The 23275-nt window shown below is 52.6% G+C and overlaps 1 protein-coding gene across 5 annotated transcripts in view; it reads right to left on the reverse strand.

Annotated features, from left to right (window-relative positions):
• The window catches only part of Cpne2 (copine 2), a 48265-nt gene extending 27836 nt beyond the window's left edge, over window positions 1-20429 (reverse strand). For 4 of the 5 annotated variants that reach the window (XM_038312600.1, XM_038312598.1, XM_038312602.1 and 1 more), the window contains exons 1-4: window positions 20269-20429; window positions 4403-4620; window positions 2004-2183; window positions 1555-1629 (exon numbers count right to left, since the gene is read on the reverse strand). In XM_038312600.1, the coding sequence (XP_038168528.1) occupies window positions 1555-1629; window positions 2004-2183; window positions 4403-4582 (435 nt within the window). In that variant the 5' untranslated portion in view covers window positions 4583-4620; window positions 20269-20429. Of the gene's footprint in view, window positions 1-1554; window positions 1630-2003; window positions 2184-4402; window positions 4621-7375; window positions 7498-20268 lie in introns of those variants that run through there. The other variant, XM_038312599.1, reaches the window with a different exon arrangement.
• Window positions 20430-23275: the final 2846 nt, after the last annotated feature.

The raw sequence follows: 23275 nt of genomic DNA on the forward strand, positions 1-23275 counted from the left end.
TCTGCCCCTCCCCTTCTGTACCCTGCCAGGACCCATCTCTGCAGGGCTAGGTGCAGGGCAGAGGGGAGCGTGAGCGCTAGGTGAGCCTGGGCCAGCCTCTTGACTTCTACACCTTGGTTTCCATTTTCTGGAAAATGGGGTAACGATCAGACTGGTTATGAAGACTCAGAGAGTGAGTCCCATGGCTCAGGAGAGGGGCAGATAATATGGGGACTAGTCGGGGGAGGTGGTCACGAACCAAAGGGAGAGGCTCCGCACCAGGGAGCACAGCCCTCCTCAGGGAGCACAGGCCTCGAGCTTGGTCTCCAACCTGAGAGCTACACACAGCTGAGTACACTGAGGTCCAGGGAGGATGGGGGATGCACACTAGTCTTCTATTCACGTCGTCTCCATAGCTACAGCCCTCAGACCTCAGTGCAACTGCGAAAGCCCACTCTGGCCTCTCCCCACCGACGGACTCACGGTCCTGCCTCTAAGACGGGCTTACCTGAGAACACTCTTGCTTGAGACTGACCACCCCTGCTCAACAGACCAAGGCCCTGGGGCCCTTTCTCCCTCCCTGTTCTTCACCTAGATTATAGGATGGTGCCTATCATCCCATCTCCCAGAGGAAGGAACCCAGGCCCACCTAGCATGGAGCCATGGACATCCTGGACACTGAGTGGGGTCCCCCTGCTGGCATCTGAGTGCAAGGAAGCTTCCCTGAGAGCTGACTGTGAGCTCTGAGGGGATGGGCAGGGCTGGCGGGGGGAAGGGTGCCTTCCAGGCTGTAACCACAACCTGGGAACCATCTTGGGGGCTTTTGAGACATGTTATGGATTTGGCTTACCCTGAACTTGGGGAAAGGAACAATTATTGAGGTGGGGAAGCAAAGCAGGGACTGATGATGGTTCTCACAGCTTGAAGGAAAGACTCCACAGGCAGTAGGGAGCCATGGGTGGGAGTGAGGGGCCCAAGCGCACACATAAGTATGAGCTGCTTTCAGCAGCACATCACAGGCTGGATGAGGAAATCTTGCTTGAGAAACTCGTGCTTCTCTTGGGCTTCATTTCCCTCATCTATGAGATGGGGTTTGCCCTGCCTTCTAGGCCTCTGAGGACGGAGGAGCCCATCCACAGGAAGAGCCTGCCCATAACTGGAATCACTGCAAGGTGTAGGGGGAACCATTGCAGTTGCTGGAATCATTGAGAGACCATGTTATATGCATCAGGAGCCCGTGAAATGCTCCCCGGGGGGTGGGAGGAGCTTCAGGGACTAGTATTGGTGGGGATACTATGAGGGCTCTGGACACCCCTCCTCCCGATGATAAAGAGGCTCCTGGCCCTGAGCCGCACCATCGTATAGGGCCTTCTGACAGTCTCCCAGCCAGACAGCCCCCAGTGCATCATCTGTAGAGCCAGAAGCCCGTTGCTAAGAGACCTGTTGCTAAGTTGTAAGTTGGGCCTTTTTACTCCCAACAAAGCTGGTGATTATCTGCTGGAGAAGCAGTCCATTGATGGGGGAGGGTGGCGGAGACAGAGAAGGGATGTGAAGGGCAGGGAGGGGGGCAGATACCGTGATCAAGCCCTTCCCTGCAGGCTTGTCATTCAGCAGCAGCAGAGGCCTGGTGATCTTCTTGCTGGAGACAATCTGGGATGGGAGAGACAGGGAGGAGAGGTCAGGGAGGCAGCAGGGGCTCTTGGGGATGGGTCAACAACAGGATGTAGTGAGGGCACCATGCATCACACTGCCCCCTCTTCTCTGTGGTTGCAGGTGGCGGGCTCTGGGTTTGGTTACTCCTTCCCTGGAAGCTTTCTGCCCGGCCCCAGACTCACTGAGCTACACCACTTTGGGGCCTGTTGGCTCCTGGGGTGTCTGCACGGTAGATGGGGAGTCTGCCAGGAGGACTGGTTAGGGAAAGGAGAGGATGGGAAATCCTGTCTGAGGGCTGTCCAACCCCAAGAGCAGAGGTCGACTCCGAGGCCTGTGTGTACCCCCACTCCACTTGGGAGTCCCAGGCTCACCGTGCCAAGGCTGCAGGAGAACTGACCCAGGAAGTCATGCTCGTCCAACTGTGCGCTGGACTTGTCCTGGTCGAACAGGGCGAACTTGAGTTTCTGGACCTCCTCGAAGTGGTAGTCCAGCACGAACTTCTTGGAGAAGGCTGGGTTGAGGTTGTTGATGGCCGTCTCTGTTCTGTCATACTGGCGGAGAGACATGGTAACGGGAGGCAGTCATGGCGGCCAGGTTCCCTCTCTAGCTAGCGCCTGTCAGCCTTCCTACGGATCACCTCCAGCCAGCGCTCACAGCCCGTGAGCCCCAGCTCACAGGTGAGGACACTAAAGCTCTGAGATGCTAAGTTCAAGGGAGGCAGGTGCAAGATTCGAGCCCAGTCTTGATTCCAGGAACTTCCCTCTTGACTTTACAGAGCCTTTCCATTCCCGGGGACAAGGGTAAGAGCTCAGGCCACAGCCCCGACTGGGTAAGTGGCAGAGCATAAATCCCTGTCCCCATCTGGGCCTGCTTCTACCTCTGTAAAACAAAGGCCTTTGACTATGTTTTCCTATAAGCTTTTCTATGTTTTACTTTGGGAAAACCCTTTTCTCAAAAATCACACTGTACATGCAGCTAAGAGAGGAAGCAGATCACAGAGGGAGGTCGGGCCAAGGGCTTCAGTTCGTGTCTTGGACAAAATTCTGGACTTGTCCAGTCTAGCATGCCCACCTCCTTTGGACACCAAAGCCTTGGTGGGCCAGGGCTGGGCATTGTGGGTACATGGTAGTTTGGGCAGGAATCACCTCCTGGCCTCAGAACACACACAGCAGAGCCCGAGTGAGTCTATTTTGAGACCCGGGCTATGTTGGTTTTTCCTTCCACCCAGGCTTCCAAGGGCAAGAGCAGCAGGGATCGGAAGAGGCCTTGACTAAGACTATTTTTAGCCTGTGGACAATCTGGGGGTGGTACAGATTGGGGGTGTCATGAATGGGGGAGACACCACTCCCTGAGGAGCTTGCCGGGCGGGTTCTGGAGACATCTCAGAGGGGTTTTAGTACCTGCAGGCCTGGACTACCCTGGACTCATGGGCTAACTTAGTGCCACACCTCCCTCTGTTGGCTATGCCACCAACACACTGGAAATACAGAAACCCTGCATACTCCAAGCCCCACTTTCCCCCCTCTGTAAATTGGCCAGCAATCCCAACTCTTTTAAAAGAATTTTTCATTACAAGAAGCCAACGTCTGTGAGGTCCAGAAACTGAAGCATGTTCAGTGAGTGCCTATCACTCATTCAGCTCAAACAGGAACTCAGATGTTGTACACCTGCCATCCCAGCACTCAGGAGGAAGAAGGAGGACCAGGAGTTGTAGGTTAGCTTCTGCTACCCAAAACAAAATGCTAGTATATATGCTTGGAACTATGCATGCATGCAGAATAATATGGAAGATGAGACACTAAGCTGGGATTAGGGATTCTCCTTGGCAGGCAGGTCTAAAGTCCTCCAGATTGTCTTCCTCGAGTTAATCATAACTTCCTTTGTAATAGTTATCAAAGCTAGTATGTGAGCAGTTCAAGTTTCTCGGAAACCTTCTTAAACCACAGCCTTTCCCAACCCTCAGGCCAGAGGCTTCCAGCCCAGAAGGGCCCCGTGCTGAAGCTAGTCACTGTAGGTGAGGGAAAGAGAAAAGCCCTATTTCAATAAAGAGACAGGACCAGAAAGGGACAGGGGTTCACCTGAGATTGCACAGCGGGGAGTAGCATTGCTGGGCATGAGTCCATCTCTGGGGCTCAAGTTTGAACAATTTATTTCTCTTTGCTTCTGGCCAAGAGGATGATTGTTAGAAACGAATGAGGAAGGTTCCTTGCAGAAAGCAAGTCTGTACAGAACTATAAAAGTTTTCCTAACTATAACCATATAAACTATTAGGATATAATAAATATAATTATATATCTGTGGGTGATAATTTAGACAGAAGTCTAGCTATAAATCTGTATCTATATATAGGTGGGGATTTTTTTTGAGATAAGGTCTTATTATGTAGCCTTGGCTGACCTGAAACTCACAGAGACCCACCTGTCTCTGCTTGTATTGGTACTAAAGGCATGTGCCCCGACATTACCACATCCAGCCAGAAAAAAATATTTAGTTTTTTTTGAGACTGAAACTTACTTATTATGTAGCCTGACTGACCTGGAACTTGTAGTCCTCCCTCTTGAGTGTTGGAATTACAGGTGTGTACCGCCACACCTGGCTTAAGTAATATTTTAAGTACACTTAAAGTTGTGAAAAGTGACAGCTTCCTAAGTGGTCTTCCACCCCCAGCCTTCGCCCCAAGGGCGGGACCCCAGCATTCCCTGGATCCAGGAGGTGCCCCTCTGCCACCCAGCCAGCCCTTGCCCATCACCGACACTGTGGCTGGCCTCACCTCCATCCACCTGCCATTGTCCTCAGTAAAGAGGACACAGAAGGGGTCAGACTTGGAGGTGACGTCCCGGTCCAGCAGGTTCTGGCCACTCACTGACAGCTCCACTTTGCACACACAGCACTGAGAGCCCAAGGGGATGGCCCCTGGGGCGGGGGCACCCCCATCTGGAATGTAGGCCATGGGGGTTGGTGGCGGCAGCAGCAGCAGTTCTTGGCAGTCTGGAGAAGAAGAGTAAGCATCAGGAGGGGACGGATACTCTTCATGTGCTACCCCGTCACCCGGAGATCTCAGCACTAACCCTTCCACAGCTGAGTGTAGACCGGACACTGGGACAAGCCTGTAATCCCTGCATGTAGGAAGCTGAGTTCAGGGCTAGCCTGGGTTACAGGGCAAGCCTCCATTTCAAACTAAAGCAAGAAAGTAGATGGTGAGATGGCAAGTGATGTGTGTGTAAGACATGGGCAAAGGCTTGTTGGAGAGAGAATGCAAAACACCCACCTGGAAGGAATGAGCAGTCTCCGAGAGGTGTATGGTTTGCCTTGGTCCCCTGCTCTCTGCCTTAGTCCGTCCTTACCCATGAGATATGCACGGTCCCGTGTTGCCCATGTAAGATCACAGGACATCATACCAGATACGGGTATTCTACATGCATTGTACCAGAAAACCTGGGCTTCTCCTGAGCAACGCATGGGTGAGCAATCAGTGGATTATATGATGGCTTGGGTTTTCCCTGTTGCTCTGGCCACTAGGAAGTGAGCTTCTGGTAACTTATTCAAAACTGGACCTCGTTCGGCTGCCTGTTATGTTCCTCCTGCACCTCTAGCCCAAGCTCATGTCTGGAATACAGAAGACTCCAGAGCATATACGAAGGGTGCATGCCCAAATAAGTAAACAAACACATCCTCCTACCCGACTCTGGTCCTGCTCGAGCTGACTGAGCACAAAACTGACACTCCCAGGCCTCCCTGACCAATGCAGCTGAGCAGTGTATACTGCCAACTGTCGATGGCTCTGTTTCCCTCAGAGGACAAGGTGTCCATATGCAGGAGTGGAGGGACTATCGCCATGGGGTAAGGAAGTTGTGGGACCCCTTTGTCACTGGCCCTGTAGACGAGCCTAAAGTTCTCTGGACCTATTTCCTATCTGCCAACACACTGTCTTACCTTGGTTCTTTGAGACTCCCAGGGGCAGAGTCGAGCTCACCAACGCATGCACATTAACACGGGCGATAAGCCTAGTTCCCAAACACCTCAAAGGGCTTCACTGATATTTGGTCCCCTCACTGCTCAATGAGTTACTGACCTGCATCTCCCCCAGGAGGGGGCTTATGCCCCTGCGCCTTAGAGCATGGTGGGCCCCCACTGCTTCATACCTCAGTCTTGTGGAGTACATAGTAGTACTATCCCATTTTCCAGGGAAGGAAACCGAGGCCCATGTATTTCCTCTATGTTTGTTGAGTATGTACCTCATCCCAAGACCTGCCAGCAGCTTGCTGAGCACATTCTAGTTCTGGTCAACTCTGGGGCTAGAGTTCCTATGGAGCTCCCCAGCCTAGTCTAGCTGAAACACAGTGAGGGTGTAGGACAGGGTCTGTATAAGCCTAGGTCCCTATGGGTAGATGGACTTCACAGTGAGAGTGGAGGCAAGCCAGAAGCAGGACTGGCATAGTCTTATTTGCCCTTTGTGTGTGCATCACTTCCTGTCCATTTGTGAGGGACAGGGGTTGACACTGGCGCCCTCAGTAGCGCTCCACTTCGCTGAGTGTGCTGTGTGTGTGTGAACGCGAGGTGTGCGTACAGTGGCCACACGCTCCACCTCGCTGTGTGTGCTGTGTGTGTGTGAACGCGAGGTGTGCGTACAGTGGCCACACGCTCCACCTCGCTGTGTGTGCCGTGTGTGTGTGAACGCGAGGTGTGCGTACAGTGGCCACACGCTCCACCTCGCTGTGTGTGCCGTGTGTGTGTGAACGCGAGGTGTGCGTACAGTGGCCACACGCTCCACCTCGCTGTGTGTGCCGTGTGTGTGTGTGTGTGTGTGTGAACGCGAGGTGTGCGTACAGTGGCCACACGCTCCACCTCGCTGTGTGTGCCGTGTGTGTGTGAACGCGAGGTGTGCGTACAGTGGCCACACGCTCCACCTCGCTGTGTGTGCTGTGTGTGTGTGAACGCGAGGTGTGCGTACAGTGGCCACGCAGGCAGAGGCCAGAACAAGATGCCAGGTGTCTTCCTCTATCGTTCTGTCTTACCCCCTTGGGATAAGGTCTCTCGCTGAACAAGTTTACCTTTTTGGCTAGGCTGGATGGCCAGTGAGCTCTATGATTCTAACCATCTCTGCCCCTCAAAGTTGGGGTTATAGGAACCCACAGTCATGCCTGACCTTTAACACAGACTCTGCACCTTCAAACTCAAGTCCTCAGAGCCGCATGCTTATAGGACAAGCACCTTTACCTACTTAGCCACCTCCCTGAGTTTTTGAGACAGGGTCTCTTATTGAGGCTGGAACTCACTGGCTATCTGGCTACACTGGCTGGCCAGCTAGTTGCAGGGCTCTGCCTGCCATGCCCCCTCCCAAGCACTGGGATTCTATGTGCACATCATCAGGCCTGCCTTCTGTACGGTTACTGGGGAACTGAACTCTGGTCTCATGCTTACATATGGGCCATCTCCCAGACCTTTAAATTTTTTTGTATCTATTCATTTGTTTATTGCGGGGGGGGGGAGGGTAATGGGTGGATGTGCATCCTTAGGTACCTGGAGGTCAGAGAACAACTTGTAAACCAGTTCCCTCCTCCCTGAAAGCAGAGAAGCCCAGGGGTAAACAAACGAAGGTCGTTAGGCCCAGTGGTAACTTTACCCACTGCGCTATCAGCCTCACCTCTCCTTTTGAGGTAGGATCTCACTATGTAGCCCAGGCTGTCCTTGAATTTATACTCCTTGTTTCTGTTTGTTACATGCTGGGGTTACAGGTACCAACCTATTTGTCCTCTGGTCTTCTCAAACGCTCACTTGGTCTGAGACAGCTGACTGTCTTGTTAAGGAGCAGCAGCTGCTGTCCCACAGCCCCTCCCCAATGCCAACTTCCTTCGGGACACTGCATACAGGACCTGGCAGGAAGGGGATGTGGAGAGTGAAGGAGCCAGTCCTCAGCACCCCCTCCTACAGCTGTCCCTAGACTCTCATTACAGTCTCACTTCTCGAAGCAGCAGGACAGCTCTGCAATTTGCCGGCAGGATTTACTCTTGTCAAAAAAAAAATCAGTTTCTGCAGAAAGGGCTGAGGAGCCATGCTTGTGGTGCAAGCCAGCGGCGGGGGATGGAGAACACAGCCTTAGCAGATCAGTGGGCATCAAAGGTGTCCACACGGCCTCTGCTCTGCCTGGGGTGGGCACGGGCAAGATCATCACCCTACTTTACAGACAGGAAATGGAAGAACAGGAAGTGGAAGCTGTTTGTGAGACCATTTCCCTATGCCCAAGACAGTGCTGGGTCTTCTCAGAGGGGAATAGGAAGGCAAAGTGGGAACAGTCTGGGAACCCATGAGACCAGGGAGCCTGGGACCAAGAGCAGGCAAGCCAGGGACAAGCCTGTTTTATGCATGTATGTATGTATGCATATATTTTGTAGTGATAGGAGTTTAAAACTGGGATTCCATATATGCAAACTAAGTGCTTTACTGAACTATATCCCTAGTCTTTGCCCACCTTTTTTTTTTTTTTTTTTTTTTTTGGTTTTTTCGAGACAGGGTTTCTCTGTGGTTTTTTTTGGAGCCTGTCCTGGAACTAGCTCTTGTAGACCAGGCTGGTCTCGAACTCACAGAGATCCACCTGCCTCTGCCTCCCGAGTGCTGGGATTAAAGGCGTGCGCCACCACCGCCCGGCCACCTTTTTCTTTTAACATATTTTTTTTTATAATTTTGAGACAGACTCAGGAAGCAGAGGCAGACAGACCTCTGAGTTTGAGGTCACTCTGGTCAGAGACTGAGTGCCAAGACAGCCAGGGCTACACAGAGAAACCTTGTCTTAAAAAAAAAAAAAGCCAACCAACCAACAAACAAAACAAACAAATAAATACATTTTGAGACAGTGGTCTCAGTAAGTTACGCAGGCCTCGGACTTGCCATCCCCTGCCTCAGTCTCCTAAGTAGGTGGAATAGCAAGACTGTGCTCATGAGCTGGCCCCACTCCCCATTTTATCAAGGACACAGAACCTAGGTCCTCAGCCCCTCCGGCATCACCCTATCCACACCCTGATAGTCTTCCCCCACCCCCATCACCAACATGTGGGCTTCACCCACTTCCTATTTGCAACATTGGCTCCTCTACAATGGATTTCATGTATCCTAGGCATGGACCCCTACAGCCCAGAGTTCTGTTCCTATGTGGAATGGGTCAGGCACACTTTCTGGTGCAGCGTACATGAGCTCACATGTATGCAACACACACATACACACGCACGCACACACACGCTCAAACGGACAAATACAAATGCTCACATGACCACTCTGAGGACACACCCTCATGATAGTCACCGGCCTGTCCACGTACCCAGAATCTTGCCTTTGTTACTGCACTAACATCCCATCTCTAACTGAGGGCACAGCCAGGAGGGCCTGGGCCAGGGAAGCCCACTACAACTCCACCTGGGTCAGCTCTAGCTCCAACTGAAGAAAAACAGAGCTCTATGAATGGTGGGCGGGGAAGTGGACTCCTCCCCAACCAGGGGCAGGGCTCCCATCTCCAACTCACCCTCTGGCAGGAAGCTCCTGGATCCCCGAAACGGGGAGCACATGGTGTCTGAGGTTGGGACAGGCAGGGGATCAGAGTAGCCCTTGGTGCCAGTGCCACAGCGGGGTTAGAGATCCGGACCCTGAGGCCTGACGCAATGGAAAAAGAAACCACAGCCTGGTTGGGCCAGCCCCCTCCCCTCCCTCAGCAGAAGGCAGCAAGGTGTCATTAAGGGGGGGGTTGGGTCTGTGTGTGCATTGGGCAAGATGGAAAAGCTCCAGGACAGCACCATCTGCAGGTAATTTGGGGTTTGGGGCTGGAAGAGGGGGCGCAGGCAGTGAGAACCTGTTCCAAGGTTGAGCCTGACACCTGGCACAGGTGGGCGCAGGCCCCTGGCAAAGAGCTTGGAGCCAGGAATGACAAACCAGTAGTCCCGCTTATGGATGAGCTAACTGAGGCAAACAGAAATGACTTGGAAATGACTGTCTGTCGCTGGTCACACATTCATTCAACAAACATTCCTTGTATATCCTAGGGCTGCAGGAACAAGGCTGAAGAGCAGGTAGTGGTGGCACAGCACTCAGGAGTAGAAGCAAGAGGATTGCGAGTTCAAGTTCAGACTGGGCTATACAGCGAGACCCTATTTAAACATAAAGAATGATACAGAATCGCGACTATTGCCACCAGGACCAGGCATCTTGCTCTTGATGGAAGGATGGACTTTGAAGTCCATTAAAACGAATCTACACACCTAGAGTATTATGGCTTTGACGAGAACTCTCGTGCGTAATTCATGGCTGGTGACTCCCTGCCCCCCTCTCCCATGTCCCATGGGGCAGCCTCATCCCACCTCCGGCCAGCATCAACCCCATTCCTCCACTTCCCCTGCCATGGCCAAGCAAGCTGCTAAGTCTCCTGTTCAGCAATGCCTAGCCCATGCAGCTCTCCCCTACCCTGCCAGGGGGACTCTTTAGTCACGGAAGTCAAATGCTACCACAGATTCTTCTAATGTCTTCCCCTTCCAAATCATACAACTCCCTCACCACCCCAGGCTGAGGGAGCCTAGCTAAGATGAGCCTTTACATGCCATCCTCCCCGGTTCTCTGCCAAACTTCCCAGGCTTCCCCTCTGACTTCAAACCTGCCCATCTTTCGCCTGCACTGGGCCCTTTGGCACTTGCTGTCCCATTTCACAGAACTGCTTCTCGGCTCGTGAAGGGTCCCAGTTGTCAGCATTCTCAGAGGTCTTCCACAATCACGAGAGCCAGCGTGATCTGTGTCTACTCCACTCCGTTTCCTTCGGATCACTACAACCGTTTCGCTCTGCCACAATCCTTCCGTAATGATAGTTCTGGGGCAGGGGGTACACTGACTCCTGCTCCAGCACGAATGCAGAGCTGTGTATCGTGAATACCCAGCAAATGCATTAAATGCACAAGGAGCCAGGTACCCAGCTGCAGGCTGCTCATTTGCATCACTAAAGAGTGAAAGCCACTTCTCATAACCCTCTGAAAGATTAGAAAGAGAAGCAAGGGTCCTATGTAACAGGGAGGAAGCTGAGGCCCAAGAAGCAGCAAGGGATAGATAAAGCCAAGGCCTATTGACACCGGGTGTAGGAGCTTGATGAAGTTGAGGGGACTCTGGAGCTGAGCCAGATGGGTAGGGCCCCAACTTTGAGGTGGTCGTAAGAGGAGATACCAAGGGAAGCAGGCCCAGGAGATGATGGGCTGCAGGAGGCTCTGAGGACCCAGACACAGAGAGGTAAGAGTGGAAAGTGGGCAAAGGCAGATCTAAAGTGGCCCAGCAGCAGCAGCTCGGCCCCAAGATTCTCAGTTGTGGCCACTCTAGGGACAGAAGGCCCATGGGACTACCAATAAGGACTCCTAGTAGGAAGATTTTTACTGTCAAAACAGCATGCCGAGGCTGGGGAGATGGCTCCGTGGGTTAAGGGCTCACTCCACAAGCATGAGGGTCTGAGTTTGAATCACCAGAGCCCACGTGAAGTCACGGGTGGCAGCGGTGACTGTAAGCCCAGGGTTTCTGTGGTGAGATGGTGGGCAGAGCCTGGAGCATTTCCAGCAGCTCACAGGCCAGCTAGCCCGGTGTATTCAGCGGCCTCCTGCAAGGCAGAAGGGAGGACCATCACCTGAGGGTATGCTCTGACCTCCATACAATGGTGCGTCCAAACTGATATTTGGAAGGTGAAAAAAATTCTGTTTTCAATGCAAACTATAAGGAGCAAAGCATTGCAAAGTCTTGCTAGTGACAGTTGCATAGACGCTTGGCCCTCTGGCCAGCATCAGTGGCGGTTAAATGCACAGACTCAGGATATAGTGTCCACTGCTTCTGCCATTTCTCTTCTGTGAGACCTCAGGCATATTACTTAACTTCTCTCTCTCTCTCTCTCTCTCTCTCTCTCTCTCTCTCTCTCTCTCTCTGTGTGTGTGTGTGTGTATCTCTCTCTCTATGTCTCTCTCTCTCTCTCTCTATGTCTCTCTATGTCTCTCTCTCTGTGTGTGTCTCTCTCTCTATGTCTCTCTCTGTCTCTCTGTGTCTCTCTCTCTATGTCTCTCTCTCTCTCTCTCTCTCTCTCTCTCTCTCTCTCTCTCTCTGTTTGCCCTCTGTAAAAAGAAGGCAATAAAGTATGTTCCCGGGTCATTGTGAGGATTAAGATAAAGCAAACTGGCTATTACCAGTGGTTCTTAATCTCTGGGGTGGAGACAGCAGACCAAAAAACAGGGGAACGTGTGACCAAACAAAAAGGGCAAGGGACTAAAACTTGCTGAGACACATAGTCCCCTATTATCTTTCTCTGCTTTGGGCACAGCGCACCATGACAGTTAGGTCAAGGGTGGAGGGTGGGGGCCAAGAAGTAGATAACAGGACTGGGACGTGGGGACAGTCCTAGAGGTCTCCAGTCAACTCTGGCCTTGAGACCCCAAATGTCCCAGAAGTCACAGGACCTGAATGAACACCATCTTTGAAGGAGTGAAGCTTTAAGCTTGGGGCTCTCCTGCTCCATGCATGGTTCCCAGAAAGTACCAGAAATTTACCATCTAGCCCCACCCAGACCTGCTCCATCAGAAGCCCTAGGGAGGCACCCAACAACCCGTGTACGAACAAGCCCTGCAGGCAAGGCGGAGGAGGCCAAGTTCACACAAACCACGGGTTTGGCAGGCAGGTGCGGTTTCTAACACGCTCCCCAGAGGAAGCTTGAAGCTGCCCACCTGTAACCATGATGGGAGCAAGGAGGCAGCCACCTGAGGCTAATACCACACCTTGGGGATGGCTCTAGCTTGGTCTGCATATAGCCTAGTTAAGCGGACATGACATTTGGTTTCCATATAAGCCCCACCATGCCTGGTTAGATAGTAATTCTCTGCTAACTAGAACCCTCAACTAACCCATCAGTCAACCCTTGCCCACTGTCCCTGAGGGCTGCTACATCCTCAAGGCTCTCAGGAGGTTTGGGATGGGTCTTGAAGGGCATTGTCACCCCACTGACCAGATGACAAAGTCCAGGAACACAGCGAGCAAAAACATCATCAGGACTTTTCAAAGAAACTGAGATGCTAGTGTGTCTGCCTTTGCACAGCGAGAGGCTGGTTTTAAAGAATCTGTTGCAGAGGACTGGGGGCTGGAGAGATGGCTCAGTGGCTAAGAGTACGGTTGTTCTTCCAGGTAGACCCAGGTTCTACACACTGCAGCTCATACCTGTCTGTAATTCCAGTTCCAGAGCTTCTGACAGCCTCACACGGACATACGTGCAGGCAAAACGGTGAGCATAAAATAAAAATAAATCTTTAAGAAGTGTTTTGTTTTTTAAAGAATCTGTTCATAGGACAATGAGAGGGGTTAACTTGAAGTTTGGAGGGCAGCATGGGCTGGAAACAAGAAGGGTTTTTTCTATGTTGTGGTCTTGAGGTCTAAGAACACATCTTGTAGGAAGCTCAGTCTCTGGCTGAGGCCATCTATCAACTGGACGGAGCCCGTGCATGGAGGATAATCGGCTTTTCCCCAAGCCTGATTTAAATGTTAATCGCATCTTAAACATACCTTCACAGAAATATCTAGACTGGTATTTGGCCAAACAACTGGTCCCCATAGCCCAGCCAAGTTCACAGAGACAGTAAGCCAACCAAGCAACCTTGAGCTCTGAGGGGCGAGAGACAGGGTACTGGTTTGGGGCTCTGACCATCCCAACAGAGATAATAATGGGATAAAGGACAGTCCCAGCAAGGCCCAATCCCATTTTGAGGGCACCATGAGCTCTACCTTTCAGACGCCCCTGCTCAAGGCCTTGTGACCATGTGACCACACCTACTGTCAGCGGAGGTTGACTGTTTGCCTGAACGGTTCTTGCTTTCTGGCTTTCAGTCTGATACATGCTCTTTATACCACTCTCTGCATCTCATAAAGGCTTCTCCTTCCAGACTGACCCCGAACAAGCCATGTGGTCTACTTCATATCTGTTCCTTCTCTCGTGTGCATGTGCGTGCGTGTATACAGAGGTGAGAAGACAACCTCGGATGTCATTCCTTAGGGTTTCTTCTTTGTTTTTAAAGAGAGGGTTTCTCTGTGTAACATCTCTGGCTATCCTGCAACTCACTATGTAGCCCAGGTTGGCCTCGAACTCACAGATATTCACCTGCTTCTGCCTCCTAAGTGCTGGGATTAAAGGTATACACCACCACCACTGGGCTCATCAGAGTTTCTTATTGGCCTGGAATGTCCCAAGTAAGACAAGGCTGGCTGTCCTCGAGCCCCAGGGATAGATTCAGCTATCTGGCTTCCCAGCTGGTGTTACTGTTACATGGTTTCTAGGAAATGAACTCCCGTCCTGGTGCTTGCTATATAAGCACTGTATTGACCAAGCCATCTCCCCAGACCCCCTGCATCTGCTTTCTTACTCATGGAAATGCCAGGACACACTGAGAGCTCTGAATCACAATGATAAAAGTCTCTCAGAGGCTCCCTACTCCTCTCAGGACAACACCTAGTCCCCGGGGTAGGGCTCCCATGGTCCTCTCCCTCGTCCCCATGGCTCTTCTGTGCTCTTCACGACATACGCTCCAAGGACACTGTCTTGTGTATCTAACATTGCACCTGCTGTCCCAGCTGCCTGGAATGCACTTTCTCCTTCTCCACTTGGCTCCTCTTATTTTTCACATTCAGCTCAGTAAAGCCAAAAGTGACAGCACTGTGCACCAGGCCCATTACAATCCTTAGGATGGTCAAAATCGTAGAAAGCTGACACATCGCAGCTTGGCAAGAATGCGGAGTGACCAGAACTCTTACAGTTTGCCGGAGGCAGTGGTGTTTGATGCAAATCTTTCAAGAGAAATATTTGCCACGGCCTGCAAGCTAACTACCGACACAAGCGTTCACCAAAAGACACACATGAGGATGCCCACAGCAGCTGTTCCCATTTCTTGACCCAGACACACAACTTTGTCATGGTATCCTATGTTGGGGGTGATTCTCTTTCTCTTTTGAGTTGCTGGGGGCTGAACTGAGGGGTCCTGTGCACTGACACCAAGCCACACACTCAACCCTCTCGGTTTTGAGACAGAGTCTTGCTATATAAACCGGGATGACTATGAACGTTCACTAAAATGTTTAAGTAGGGGTGGGGTAGGGGAGGTGACACGGTAACCCACACACCCCTCCTCATGGCCTTGCTACTCTCCTGGTCACTAAGGAGAACCAGTCCAATATCACCAAATTGAAACCACTGGCTTGAGCAGCCAATGATACCATTTTCTTCTCTGTTTTGGGGTTTTGCAGTGGGTCTTGTTGTGTAGACAAGGCTGGCTGTAAACGTTCGGCAATCCGTTTATTCCAGCCTCTTGAGAGATGAGAATACAGGTACATGCCACCATATGCAGCCTAGTTTTCATCTCTGTCATATATACTGACATGTATAGAATGGGAGCTGAACAAATTAAAGAACATGATTGGGAGAGGAAAAAGGACTTACAGAAGCCCAAGATCACAGATTCACAAAGTTCTTGGGTATGGAATTTCTTTTTCTTATTTATTTATGCATATGAATCTTTTGCCTGCATGTATATATGTGCACAATGTGTGCTTGTGTGTGTGTGTGTGTGTGTGGTATCCACAGGGGTCAAATAAATATATGTATCAGATCCCATAGAACTACAATTAAGGATGGCTATGAGCTGCTGGGAACTGAACCCAAGTCTTCTGCAAGAGCGACAGGTGTTCTTAGCTGCTGAGCCATCTCTCTAGCCCCGCTTTTGGTCTTTTGAGACAGTGTCTCACTCTGGCTGGTCTAACTGGATGTATGGAGACCATGCTGGCCTGGAACTCCAGAGATCCACCCTGCCTCGGTCTCCTGAGAGCTGAGCTCAAAGGTGTGTGCCACCACACCTAGCTGAACTCTGGGATTTTAGAGTAATAAGTCCTTTGACACTTTGGGCTAAGAGCGTCTCTCACCTTCCAGCCATATAAGAACCCCGACCTCAGTTCCACCACCACCACATCCCTGCTTGTTGGGAACAGAGAGGTTCAGAGCCAAGACTCCTACTCTCAGGGGCCCTTCTTGTGCACTGTGGCGGTGTGGCTCCTGCCAAGTGGCATGGAGCCCCAGGAGTAGACTGGCTCTCACTCTGGGTAAGGTGTCAGGGCTGGGAAGCTCTGCACACAAACCACTTTCTGCTTCAGCTATGGCACCGGGTGCTGTGCTTAAAAGACAGCACACTCTGCCAGGCAACCGGGCCATTATAGGGATAAATATAGATGTAGACACTCAGGCGAGGGCTGCAGCAGGGGTTGGCTCTGATGCTCTCCTGGGGGCCCTATACCAGGCCAGGCCATTCTGGGAAGGAGGCTAGCTAAGTCTCACCTAAGCTCCAGCTCTTGGGGAGGCCCTCTTCAGCCCACCCACAGGCTCCATGTGCAGCTCAGCCACCTAGGGTTTTCCCGGTGTTACTACAGGGGCTGGCCAAGTGGTCATTAGGTAGCAAACCGCTGTAGCCCTTTTTGTCAGGCCCTTCTCTTACCACACCTCCCTTCTAGGTCTCTGCACGTCATCTACAAAGTCGGCTTGGGTACCATGCCTCTTTCCTGACTCTCTGGAAGCTGAGGGATGGATGGACACAGAGTTCTCTAAGCTGCTGAGTGCCCTGAGCACTTAGGGGATCTCAGGAGTAAGTCTGGCCAGAGGCAGGACCTTAACTAATGGAGAGTTTCACTCTGAGATTGGGCTTGACCTTTGGTCCCCCACTATGGTGCTCACACCCACGGGGGGGGGGTGTCATGGGCAAATAGGCACTATCTAATTATGTGTGAATCTCCCCTCTGTATCTGCTTCTCTGACTGTAATGTGAGGTACAGCCAAGTATCCTTTGAGTCTTGGGGGTGTGGCTACAGATGCCCCCATCCTTTCTAAGCTCTCCAGCCCAAGGGCAAAGCCTGCCTTGACCACGGTTACACCATTGACATACGGTACTCCCTGACCCAGAGGAGCTGCCCGGGACACATCTGCTAAGTAGCTGAACAGCTAACTGTGTGCAGGAGAGAGAGTGTGTCTGCTCTTAGGTTGCCCATTTCTTAGATAAGGAAACTGAGGTCAGGGGCTGGGGCTAGAATTCAGTGGTAGGGCAGCTGACTGAGCATGCTTGAGGCTCAGCATACAAATAAATGGTCAAAGAGCCAATCAATTATAAGAAGGAAGCGGGCTGATGAATGAACTGAGCCAGAGAGATTAAGAAACGGTCTAGGGTAAGTGGAGAGTAGGGGCCACTTCCCAGCATTCCTCAGTCCACTAGTGGGCAAGCAATGGCAGCAAGCAGTACCAGTGGCTACCCACAATTCCCAGCTTTCTGTACCAGGAAACCCTGCCCTGTTCTGACAAACACCTTTCCACACCCCCTCCTCCACATCAAATCCCTGGCACACAGGACTGTAAAACCCGTGTCCCTCCAGGGACTCAAGAGCGGCAAGCTTGCAATCCTTCCAGGTTGTCACCTAACACTCAGGACCTCATCTGGGACGAAGGGTAGACTCCCACCCCTCACACGGCATTTTCCTGGGCACCGACTCTGTTGTAGGCACTGTTGAAGTATGAAGGCGCAGCCTGCCCAGCGCTCACTGGAGGAAGGGGTAGGGAAGGAGCTGATGCACAGACAAAGGACAAACACCTGGGGAAAACAAAGTAAGGTAAAGGGACAGGGATATATATGCCCTCTCCTTCCTGTCTCTTCCTCTCAGATTCCAGGGGACAACAGTGTGGCTGGAGGTGACACACTGAACAGGAGTCTCCTTGACCTCCACAGAAGTCAGATTTGAGAGGCAAAGGAAGGCAAGGGACACGGAAGGCACCCCTAGTCCTGGTTCAGTCTTCAAGCACTGGGAACATTAAATTGTCTCTCCAGGATGGCAAGGGGAGGAACATGATTGGATAGTCACCGTCTCCAGCTGCCTTGTCTGGATGGCAGGGTGACCCAGCCTCCTGCTTCTACAGAGCCCACACTGACCTTTCTGAAGCCATGTGCTGGCTGCAAACTAGGGATGTCTGTTTTCTAGAGGTGTTCTGCTCCTGCCTCTGTGGCCCCAGCCTGTCGGGGAGGGGAGGGGTAGGATACTTCCTGCGGAAGGCTGGAATCGCTAGGAGCTTCTCAGCAGGCCAAGATGCTCGCTCTCTCCCTAGATAGGAGTGCAATTACCAGAGAGTGCCTTTCTGTCTTCTGTTCAGGCCTCAGAGCCCAGTGAGGCCAGTTCCAGGTGGGAAGACGGGGAAACCACATGGAATGGGCCACCTCAAATAGTGTTCACACGTTGGAAGGGCGAAACCTTCTTACCCAGGCCTCTGTTCCCAGAACAGCCCAGAAGGGCCAATGTCTAGATTCCAGGACTCATCTCTGCATAGAGAGGTGGTTAAGCGCCCCCCCCCCCCAAGTCCCAGAAGGGATCCTGAGTGCAGTTATGTGAATCGAGTGTGCTAATATTCCCAAGAACAATGGGGATGACAACTGCTCCCAAGTGCCTCCCGCACCAATCACAGCGCTGGCACATGGCACCTTTGTCATCTAAATTGATCCTCACAACTCTCTTTAAGGAAACGCACAATTACCCGGAAAGAAAAGGGAGCAGAGGTTGCACACCTCACCATTATACAGATAGAGAAACTGAGGCTCCGCTTTGACTCTCTTCTTCATGTAGTCCTGTTGGGGGAGGGCTTGGAATATAATCAGAGACCCTCAGGAAGAGTTCCCCACTTGTAAGAACACAGGCGCCATTTCCTGGCCCTAGCCCCCTACAGCTCTGCAAATGGGCTGCTATTACCTCATCTCACAGATGGAAAAACACCCAGGCCTAAAGGTGTTTGTGTGTGTCAAGGCATGAAGGCAGGAAGCACCGGAGGCCAGGAGCACTCAAGCACCCAGAGTCTTTGTCCTGGTTTTTCCATGCAGAAATGCATCTGATGAGCCCTCCCACTCCAGCAGGCTGGATCACCATCTCGGGACAGCCCCAGACAGAGCTCACTGGGCCCCCTGCCAGGTGGCAACAAACTCACTCCTTCGTGTTGGTGCCTGGTCAGTTTCCAAGTGGCCCTGGAGATGAACTGGAGGTGCACAATTGAGGCCACCATCCCACTTCTGGTCACAACAAGGTGTTCAAGGCCAGGTCTCTCACAGCTCCCCAAGGGGGGGGGCTCTCCATAGGACACCAGAAATGACAATTAAAATGCATCTCTTCCTGTGGGAGAAGGACTCTCTTCCAACTCAGAGAGCAGTGTTCTTGAGCTCACCAGGGGGAGTCGCCGCCAGGTGACCAGAGGTCAGAGAACACAGAACAGAGGAGGCACCTCTGACCCTGGCTCAACCCTCAAGCCCTGGAGACCTTACATCGTCTCTCCTGGACAGCATATGTCTGGATGGTTATCCTCTCCAGCTGCCCTGTCAAGATGGCAGGATGACCAGGCCCTTCCACTTTGACCAGCCCACATCAAGTCCCCTCTCGGGTCATGCTCTCCAAGGTGAGGAAGCTGTATTCTGAAAGTTATACTATTGCCTCAGCAACCTGGAAAAAGGCAGAGGGATCCAGCATTCCTCAGGCAGGAAGGCAGGACCCTGGCCCTGGACTAGGGGGCTTCTCAGCTGGAACCCTGCCTGGCAACATCGCTATGTACCAACCACAGAAGCTGTAGATGCCTCAAAGGGCAGAATAACACCCCTTCCCACCTCTGGGTGACAACTCCACACCCCCGACATGATGGAGATCTACGGTCAGACAAAACAAAGGGCGGCTGGCCTAATCCTCAAAGACCTTTATACCATTGCCACTTCCCCCAGAATAGCATGGGGCAGGAAGAATCAGAGAGCAAGGCAGACCCTTCAAAGGGCCACCGAGTCCGGACTGCTATGGCACCTGTGACCTTGGGCACTTCCCACCCCCCTTTTGAGGTAGCCCCTTATCCAAAGACTAGCTTGCCTACCAAAGGTAGGGTGAGGATTCGGGAGGGGAGGGGAGAAGTAAAGAGGAGAATTAGTTTCCTTTATTTTTCCCAGGAGCATCGCTGCAGGGATGGGAAGGAAGGAAGAAGGGCTTCTCGCTTCCTCCTCCAACCCTTGAAACACACAGGTGCCAGACAGCTTTTGCGCAAAAACTAGTTTGCAAACACACTCCGACTTCTGGAAAGCTGCCCGGCACTATTCCCCATCTTTTCTCACCGGCTGGAGCCTAGACAGTCGGCCCTAGGGCCCATCTGAGCAGGGCCGGGTTGGGGTCAGGGTGGGGTCAAGGGGTGCCCCCTTCAAGAGTCCCGAGGCCCGCTTGCCTCCTGCCTCCTGCCTCCTGCCTCCTGCGGTTGTGCTGGTGGCAATAGGGCGCCATCCCCCGGACGCTCTCTAGACATCTAACGGAGAAAGACGGTGTCCCCCCCCCCAAAAAAACAGCTAGCCAGTGTCCCTGAGGCCACCCAGCCACCGACCCCCCCGCAAACGAGCGCCCCCGCGTGGCCGGGTGGTAGCTGAGTCACCCGGGCGTGCTGCGGGGGGCGGCGACCACGGACGTCTGAGTCCCTCCAGCAGAACCCGCTCCCCTCGGAGCCCCAGGCCGAACTTGGGCGCGCGCAGTACCCGGCCCACCCTCGCCGCGCCCGCCACGGGCCCCACTCACCGCGTGTCCCGCACCCTCAACGTGCTCTGGGCCGCCGGGGCATCCCCGCGCGCTGTGCTGTCGGCCGGGCGGCGACGCGGGACAGGCTCAGGGCGCTGCCCGCGCGGCCGTGCCCACTCGTGCGCTCGCCTGGGCTGGGGCCGGCCCTCCTCGGGCCGCGGTTGCGGCGCGGGCTCCTCCCTCCTGTCGAGGGAGGATGTGGGCGGGAAGCGGGCGCGAGGCGGGCGCTTCCTGGAGGGGCGGCTCTCCCGGCTGCACGGGAGCCTGTCCCGCTCCCGGCTGGTGGCCCGCGAGGACCTGGACGCAGTAGGCTGCCACTCGGCGCGACGCCGCGGGTTCGCTCCCAGCCCCGGGCCCGCCGCTCTAGGCGTCAGGCTCCGCGGAGCTCCGCGCGCTGCTCTTGGACTGAAGACGTGGGAACCCGGGGTGCGATCGCCGGGCTCCCTGGACCCCGGGGCACCGCCGGCGGCTTTCACCCCAAAGAGTGTGGGGTGTAGCGCATAGCCCTCGGGGAGACGCCCAGAGCTTGCTTCCCCGAGCTGTTGGGGCGGCACTAGAATTGCAGTGTTTTTTCTTCTTTTTTTATTTATTATTTATTTTCTTTCAATAGCGTTTTCTTGCTGCCAGAGACTGGGAAGATGACACATATTCCCGTGACAAAGACGAGATAAAGACGTTTGTACTGGGGTTTGGGCTCAACGGGAGAGCAGTTCCGCGGAGCCGAGGCCTCTCCTCTGTTCAGTCCGCTTTTGACCCAGAAGAGACACCAGTTCTTAAGGGACTATTCTGTCGCTGGACAGCTGGTGGCCACTCAGTGGTATTTTGTACCCTTTGAGCACGTTAACCACTGAACATCAGGACCAAAGCTCTTTTAACCAGATTCCATGGGGAGGTGGGGGCATGGCTGTTCAGCGATCTCATGGGCATGGCTAAAGCCCTTGGTCCTGGTGTGCACGGACTGCGCCGGTAAGGGTTAAAGCCTGGCGCTTGAGTTGTAGGTTTTCTGTTCCAGACAGATGAGGGTTAACGTGGAGGCTCACGCTGCAGCTACGAACTCCCTCTTGTCTGAGTCACTTTGCTGCCTTAGAGGGGCCCCCACCAAGCAGCCCCAGGGCATAGAGATTTTTTCTCTGCTTGTCTGTTCCAGGAGCGTCCTGCCTTTCTCCAGATTCTCCTTAATCTTTTTGCACCAAAAGTCCTTGATGCCCTCTGCTCAGCTCTGGGACAAAACAACTTGCGGGACCCCTTAAAAGCTGACATCAGCTGTACTTCCTCCAGGAAGCCTTTCTTGATCTCACTGCCCTTCAGACAATGGGGTAGAAAGTGGGGAGCAGATAGGTCTTCTCACGCTGCTGGTCTCTGGGGAGCAATGCCAGGTCCAGGTAGACAGGTAGATAGATATAGAGCTAGATAGATAGATAGATAGATAGATAGATAGATAGATAGATAGATAGATAGATAGATAGGTGATATAGATAGATAGATAGATAGATAGATAGATAGATAGATAGATGGATGGATAGATAGAGATAGATAGAGATAGATAGATAGATAGAGATAGATAGATAGAGATATATAGATAGATAGGTGATAGATATAGATAGATAGATATAGATAGATAGATAGATAGATAGATAGATAGATAGATAGATAGATAGATAGATAGATAGATGAAAAGTCCAGGGTTAAAGGCAATTGGCATAGAGACCCAACTCAACCATATCATTTATCCAGCACTCTTTTAAGCCCAGAAGAATGTCTGGGGGGAGGGGAGGGGAAAAAGATGTCACTAGGCCCTGGTGGGGAGGACAGAGCGTCAAGGGCAGGGGTCACAGCAATTCCCCTCCTAGGTACCAACTTACCCAAGAGAAATGAAAATGTAAACCCACACAAAAAAGTTGAGCATGAATGTTTGTAGCAGCATGATTCACAAGAGCCAAAATGTGGGAAGGATTCAATATGTATTAACTGTTGGTAAGGGGAAGTTCAGTATACAGTCCACACGGTGGAATATTGCTCGCCCGGGGAAAGTACTGAAACTTTATGGTACAGGTGGCCTCAAAGGAAGCCCGTCATAAAAGGCCAGGCACTGTGTAACTCCCTATTGGGAAGTGATGGAAACCTCAGGAGGTGGGGCCTGGTTTGAGGAAGGTCACCCAGGTCACATCCTTGAGGGTGTCTTCTCCCTCTGTCCGTGGTGCAATAGTTTTCTACCAAGTCTCTGTCCTCTCACCACCTCAAGGTGTGATGTTCTACCTCCCGGAATGTCCAGTAGCAATGGAGTGAACATGCCCTGAGCCAAAACCACAAGCCGGAGGAAGTCCTCCTTGTCTGCGCCCGACTCAAGCTTTTTGTCATGTTGATGAATAGTTGTACTACTCGAGAAACCCAAGTGCCAGGCATTGGTTCCATCTCAATAAGGCTACCTTAGAGCCAAGGGCGGAGGTCGGTAAACACGAGTCAAGGCTTTGCCCCGGGTTAGTGTCGTACACGGCACGCAAGAAGCGAGGTGAAAAGTGGGGGTGAACACTTGCCTTGCACTGGGAGCCCAGAGAAATCTTCTGTGCAGTTGGAGGCCTGAGTCCCTTAAGAGGCCCCTGTGGGATGCCTGACACAGCACTTGCTCCTAGGGTTTGTTTCCTGGGTGCTGCTTGTTTGGACAAAGTGCTCAGGGTAATCCAGATTGCTCGCACCCTTCCCTGTGCTCGTGAGTCAAAGGCATCCCGTTGCCAGGACCTGGCTGGGCCTCAGGTGTGTGGGAGGGGAGGGGACAGAGGGAGCTGTGATTATAATGTGTGTACCACTGCCTCAGTCTCCTGGGTCTGAGATCACCTGGGCTCAGTGAAGGCAGGTTTTTTTTTTTTTTTTTTTTTTTTTGTCTGGGTAGCGGTGCTGGAGTCACAGGGAAAGTTTCTCAAGCTCAGATAAGCTCAGGAACGTGCAGGGTGGTGTGGCCACAGACAAAGGAGGGCTTTCTTCCACGGTTGATGACAGCTGTCCACCCACT

This window comes from Arvicola amphibius, chromosome 15 (genome assembly GCF_903992535.2).
Source record: "Arvicola amphibius chromosome 15, mArvAmp1.2, whole genome shotgun sequence".
Taxonomy (NCBI): domain Eukaryota; kingdom Metazoa; phylum Chordata; class Mammalia; order Rodentia; family Cricetidae; genus Arvicola; species Arvicola amphibius.